The 6,639-nt window shown below is 46.8% G+C and overlaps 1 protein-coding gene across 5 annotated transcripts in view; it reads left to right on the plus strand.

Moving 5' to 3' along the window:
- The first annotated feature begins 269 nt into the window (after positions 1 to 269).
- Positions 270 to 6,639, plus strand: part of Znf251 (zinc finger protein 251) — a 30,715-nt gene continuing 24,345 nt past the window's right edge. The window contains exons 1-4 of one of the 5 annotated variants that reach the window (XM_029564163.1): positions 283 to 369; positions 993 to 1,095; positions 1,311 to 1,443; positions 1,796 to 1,909. In XM_029564163.1, coding sequence (XP_029420023.1) covers positions 1,066 to 1,095; positions 1,311 to 1,443; positions 1,796 to 1,909 — 277 coding nt within the window. In that variant the 5' untranslated portion in view covers positions 283 to 369; positions 993 to 1,065. Of the gene's footprint in view, positions 370 to 833; positions 922 to 992; positions 1,096 to 1,125; positions 1,444 to 1,795; positions 1,910 to 6,639 lie in introns of all 5 variants that reach the window. The other 4 variants (XM_029564161.1, XM_008834382.3, XM_008834380.3 and 1 more) reach the window with 4 other exon arrangements.

Consider the following 6,639-nt stretch of genomic DNA (forward strand, 5'->3'; position numbering starts at 1 on the left):
GGGTCTTGCTATGTATTTCAAATTAGCCTGGAATTCGCCTCAGCAACCTAGTGCTGAGTTGTTAGCACGTCCTGCAGGTGTTGTTAGCACGCCCTTCAGGTGTGACTTCGTGGCTGCTACAAATTGCCCTTGTAGGAGGGTGGTCAGCACCAAGGATGTTCCGCATCCCGCCCGACTACTGCGCGACAGGCGCGCTGTCCTCCGGCCATCCTAGAGTAGCTCCGGAAGTGCTCAGCGTCGCGGCAGCGCGTGCGCAGCTTGGCCACTTCGCCACCCCACCCCACCCCCGGCGCGTCGCCACTGCTGGCCACACTGCGCGGGCAAGGGCCGGGTGGAAGTGGGTGGCCGGTTCAGAGGGCCCAAGCTGAGGTGAGGCTCCCGCGGTTCCGCCACGGTGTGATGGGCACCGGGGGCCGCGGGCAGATCGATCGGGAGGTGTCGAGCTGTGGCCAGGCCGCGCCTAGCGGAGGGCTTCAAGGAGGGCTGCCCAGGCGGAGCGCCTAGCGGAGGGCTCTGGTGATGCCCGGACGCCAGGGAGGAGGGATGGCGGAAGAGGCGGCGGGGCGGCGGGACACCCAGCGGCTGGGAGGACGAGCCGCCGGCTAGGACCTGGTCTTGGGAGGCATGGAAGGGAAGGACCATGGGCTTTAGGTTTTGCCCAGAGCTGGTCTTCGCCACCCACTTGGTGTCCCCTCACATCCGCAACCTCGTGTGGCCGTCCGCGGTGCGCCTCTTTGCCCAGGCTGGCCTTCCGAGGCTGAGGCGGCGCTATGCGCCCACTCCAGGGCCTGGTGGACTGCTGGAACTGCCAGCTTGCACCCTGCTCCTGGCAGGTCTCAATCTGGATAGCAGCTCAGGACTGGAGATCAAACGCCGGTTTCATGGCTTCAGTATGCCCCAGGAGGCCACTTCAGAAATGAGGTCTGTCTGATGGTCATCGGTCCAGGGCCCCAGATTAATGGGGCTTAGTTTTTCTGTTTTCTCTCCCTGAGAGTGAGTTGGGAGGCCACAGGCCAGGGCTGTCTCTCCTGCCTGCCACGGATTCCAAGGTGGTTCACGGCCCAGATGGCAGCCAAGTCCTGCTCCCGGGCTCCGGTGAGTTAATCTTACTTCTTACTGCCGTAGTCAGAAGCTGACTCTCCAGAGCTGTGAGCTGAGTAGTGAAGCTGGAAAGGATCAGGATGCAGACCATACCCTCTGACGGGGATCGTAGCTCTGCATCCGAGGGGACCACTGGTTTCAGCTCTGCTGCCCCATCAGAGATCAAGAAGCCACATCCCTGGTGCACTCTCAGCATCTTGTCATTCCAGGGCGAGATGCCTCTGACCTTCCAGGATGTGGCTGTGTACTTCTCCCGGGCAGAAGGACAGCAGCTGGGCCCCCAGGAGCGGGCGCTGTACCGGGATGTGATGCTGGAGAACTATGGGAATGTGGCCTCACTGGGTGAGCACTGCCCTGGTGCCCTGGCTCACTGTGGGGTCTATAAGGGACTTGAGGGCTGATTTGGCTCTTCAGCTTTTCCAAAGAAAAGAGGATACTGTTCTTGTCCCCAGGTACCAGTCTACCCGGTTCTAGGGGCTTTTTTCCTTGTTTGCCACTGACTTCACAGTATTAGTCCCCTCCCCAACTAATGAGTGGTTCTTAGGCATTTGAACTCCTGCCCCTGGTCTCTCCTGATCAGTGCATCCATGCAGGCAGAGTGTATTCTTCATCTGGTGTGGAAGACTCAGCAGGCAGGGTTCTGCCCCATCTCCTCAGACTATGGCAATTCACTGAGGGTCCTCACTCTTAACAGGATTCCCCATCCCTAAGCCAGAGCTGATCTCCCAGCTGGAGCAAGAAGAGGAACTGTGGGTCCTGGATCTTCTGGGGGCTGAAGAATCAGAAGTATTGAGAAATTGCCAGACAGGTGAGCATAAGCTGGAGGCTGGTACAGGCATGACCTTCTAGTCCTCCCCTTGGTAGGTAGAGTGAGGGCTAGAAATGAAGGCAGATAAGGTGATGGTGTATAGTCCAGCCCTCTCCAAGGGTAGACACAGCCCCTGCCTGATAGGCTTACCTGCTTGAAAGGCTTTCCCTTGCTGGTCAGTTGATTGATTGATTGATTGATTGATTGATTGATTGACTGACTGACTGACTTATTTATTTATAGACAGGGTCTCACTGTGTTGCTCTGGTTGACCTGGAACTCACTATGTAGACCAGACTGGCCTCAAACACAAGAGATCTGCCTGTCTCTGCCTCCCAAATGCTGGGATTAAAAGTGTGTGTCATAGCACCTGGCTGCTTTGCCTTTTTTTTTTTTTCTCATCTTTTTTTGAGACAGGGTCTCCCTGTAGCCCAGCTGTCCTGGAACTTGCTATGTAGACCAGGCTGGCCTTGAACTCAGAGATCCACCTGCCTCTGCCTCCCAAGTGCTGGGATTAAAGGCGTGTGCCACCACACCCAGCTTGCTTTGCTTTTTTTAAAAAGAAAAATGTAGTTTTCAGTCATAACATGTTTTGGTACCTTTACACACACACCTTCATTACCTTCTTTATGGAATATCTTCTTGCGCTTTGACAGTAAATACTCATTCTTTATTTTATCCTTTTCTTTGCCTCTTCCCTTTTCTCTCCTCAATTTTCGTCAGTAATATTTCCTCACTGTTGCCCTTTCCTGAAACCATCTACATCTTGTTGTGTTGCCTAGGCAGGTTTCAAACACCTATGACCAAGTAAGTAATCCTTGAGCCTCAGCCTCCCTAGTAGCTGGGACTATAAGTGCAAGTGACTACACTTGGATCATTAGTATTCTTTTTATTGAATCTTTCCCTCCCTTCCCCCTGCCTTCTCATATAGCCAGGGCAGGCCTCAAACTCACTGTGTAGATGAAGATGGTCTTAAACTCCTGACCCCCAGCCTCTGCCTCCCAAGTGCTAGGATTATAGGCCTGTGTCATCACACCTAGTCTTTTAATGTTTTCTTTGTTCTATTGATTCTACTCAATTCATCAACTTTTAAGTATTTTGTTTCTGAGCTATTGAGGCTTGTTCTGCTTTCTGCCCTTTTCTCCTTACTCCTCTCTGCCCTGTTTCATTGAGTATATTATTCCTCACTGTCAGCATATAATGTCATGTCCTCACATTTACTATTTTATTTCTTCAGTTAAATATGTCAGTTGTTTACCCTTTGATCCTTTTACCAAAAAAGTTTACATCATTTCTGAGCCTCAGAAAAGCTCTTTTGAATAATAGACCCAAATTAGTGGGATTTTTGTTTTTGTTTTGACTTTTTCAGACAGGGTCTCCCTGTAGCCCCAGTTAGCCTGGAACTCACTATGTAGACCAGGCGGCCTTGAACTCACAGAGATCCTCCTGCCTCTGCCTCCCAAGGGACTAAAGGCATGCGCCACAACACCCAGCAATAGAACCAAATTTGTACACATTCAAGTTGGCTATATGAAGCCTTTCCTTTCTAAAGGTAGGAGCTTAGGTCATTGATTTGTAGTATTTCTACTTGTAGACATTTATAGTTACAAGTCTTTCTCAAAGTACAGTCTAAGATGCATCCCCCCCTTTTTTTTGTAATGAGAATTGAATCTAAGACCTCATGCATGCTAGGCAAGTGCCCACCCATGAGTCATATCCTCAGCCCTTTTTGTGTCTTTTATTTTGAGACAGGGTCTCAGTTCAGACTGGCTTCAGACTCACTCTATGGTTAAGGCTGGCTTTGAAGTTGTATTCTTGCTTTAACCTCCTGAGTAGCTGAGATTTACAGGTTGTACCATCAAGTTTAGATGCATTTCAAAAATTTTTCATGTGCTTTTTTATCATTTAGTTCAAAATATCTCCTTTTTTTAATTTAATTTTTTAAATTAAATTTCTTTGTGTGTGTTTGTGTTTTGTCTCCACATGAGTGCACAACCTGCATGTAGTACCCACAGAGGCCAGAAGGGGGCATTGGCTCCCCCGGAACTGGAATTACAGGCAGTTTTGAGCCATCATGTGGGTGCTGGGAGCCGAACTCAGGTCTGCTGCAAGAGCACCCAGTGCTCTTAACTGCTGAGCTGTCTCTCAAGCCCTAATTTTTCATATGATTTCTTTGATCTAATCAATATTGGGGGGCTGTGAATTTCTAAGTAGTTGATGTTTTTCTAATTATCTTATTCTTCTTTGTTTATTATGTAATTCCATTGTGTACAAGGAAGATACTTGATATGGTCTCATTCTGTATTTGATAGCTGTCTTATGAATATGCAGGTCTAGGTGACCATGTCATGTGTATATTAGTAACTTTTATATTGCTATGATAAAACACCCTGACAGAAAACAACTTGGAGGAAAAAGAGATTTATTTTAGCTTACAGTTTGGGGGAAGAGGGCAGGCAAGGCATAGCAGTAGGAGTGTGAAGCAGGCCTAGCAATCAGAGGACAGAGTGAGCATGTTTCATCTGCACACAGGAAGCAGAAGGACAGAATAGAAAGTAGAGCCAAGCTATAAAACCTCAAAGCCCTTACCCAGTGATATACTTCCTCCAACAGGTCTCTATGTCCTAAAGGTTCCATAACCTTTCCAAACAGTGCAAACAGCTGAGGACTAAGTACCTGAGCTTATATGACCCTATGGGGGACGTTTCTTACTCAAACCACACCAATGTATATGTTTAAAAAAAAAGGCACTTGCCACCAAGTCTGACAACCTGAGTTCAATCCCTAGAACCCATAAACCTACATGGTGAAAGGAGAGAACCAATTCCTGCAAGTTGTCATCTGACCTCCATATGTACATTGTGATACACACACACCATAAATATTAACCCACTGAGCCAAATACTTTGAACTGAGAGAAAAGCCCGCTTTCCAACATTTATGGAATGCAGTGAAAGCAATGCTTAGAGATTTATATTTTGAATGCATATGAGAAAGGAAGAGGGTTTTGTATAGCTTTCACAAGCTGAAGTACAGCTTTAGGCTTGAGTGGGGGTAAAAGGAATAGTTTATTAAGACAAAAACAGAAATATGCCTCAGAAAGATCCTTGGTCTTGCCTTTATGATTCCATATATAATTTTTTTTTTTTTTTGGTCTTTTTGAGACAGGGTCTCCCTATAGCCCCAGCTGTCTTGGAACTCATTATGTAGACCAAGTTGGCCTTGAATTTACAGAGATCCGCCTGCCTCTCCCTCCCAAGTGCTGGGATTAAAGGTGCACGGCACCACGCCTGGCCCTAGATTTTTTTTTTTTTTTTTTATGCAGTTTTTCTTTGGAGGAGGCCTGGCGGACAGGCCAGGAGAGCTTAACATAGGCTAGGCAGGAGTCCTTTCCCTGCCTAGGGCACCCTGGACTCCTCCCAGGCAGAAAGGGAAATATGCTTCTCTCACTGCCACTGGCTCCATGGTTTTAACTCTGAAATAAATAGCTTAATTAGCTGATCTAGGTGTGGTTTTGTTCTTTTGTTGTTTTAACCCCTCTGTTCTGAATTCTGCTCAGTTGATTGAATTCCTATTCTGGAACTCCTGTTGGCTAGTGCTTTATTCATCCTTAAAACAAAACAAAAAACACCTTAAAATGTCCCCAAATGTTTCTTTTTTAAAAAAAATAAATAATTGAGAATTTTATACATGTATATAAATTTATTTTGATTAAATCCATGCCCACTCCCTCCTCTCCAACTCCTCCCATATCTCCCCATCACTTTTTTCTGATAACTTTATGCACTCTTTCTTCTTTGATTTATTTTTATTTAAATGGGGATTTGGGCTACTCTGAGATTCCCCCCTCTGAAGAGGTAACCCTGAAATCTTTTTTTTTTTTTTTTTTTTGCTATATTTGACACAGTGTCTGCTGGTAGCCCATGCTGTCCTGGACCTCGTTATGTACACCAGGCTGGCCTTGAACTCATAGAGATCCGCCTGCCTCTGCCTCCTGAGTGCTGGGATTAAAGGCGTGTGCTACCATGCCCAGCTTCCCCTGAAATCTTTTAAGGATTAGATAAAAGCTCCCAAATATTTTTGACATTTTTGGCCTTTGAAACGGAGTAGGTTGGTAAGAGGCCCAAGGGCATTGTGAGTTATAGCCAAGAAATTGGCTACTTTTCTTTGGGGTCTTTTTACCCTAACTGCCTAGTCAATTCCTACCTCCTATTCTTATCACCCCATCCTCTGAAGGGGTTACCCAAATTGCCAATAGGGAGTTGAGGCACAGACCACTCTGGCTTCTTCCATGCTGAACAGGGAAGGAGGGTGAAGCAATTGGAATACCTCTTCAATGGGTCTATCTAAAAGACTCCCAAATTGCATAATTCTTATCTCGAGGATGAAAGGAAAGTCTTTGAATCCTGAATAGGAGATGTGAAGGAGAAGTAAAGGCAAGAGTAATTTAGCATTACAAGTTCTAGACAGGGAACTAGAAAATGTCAGAACAAGGCAATTTTCAAATGTTCATATGAGAGTCCGTTGGAATTTCTTGACAAGGGCTTCCAAAAGCATCCCTCTATTGGGTTCCTCCTCATTTTTCCTACTCTCTTCCAATCCATCACTCTAGAGTGATGGATTCAGGATTTGCTTTCAGGTATTTTGATAGCTGTTAGAGTGGTTAGAATCAGTGTCAGTTCCCTCTAAAGGCTTCACCATGTGGAGGCAGAATCTGGGCAGATCGGAAG

The sequence above is a fragment of the Nannospalax galili genome, unplaced genomic scaffold (genome assembly GCF_000622305.1).
Source record: "Nannospalax galili isolate Female #2095 unplaced genomic scaffold, S.galili_v1.0 scaffold717, whole genome shotgun sequence".
In the NCBI taxonomy this organism is placed as follows: domain Eukaryota; kingdom Metazoa; phylum Chordata; class Mammalia; order Rodentia; family Spalacidae; genus Nannospalax; species Nannospalax galili.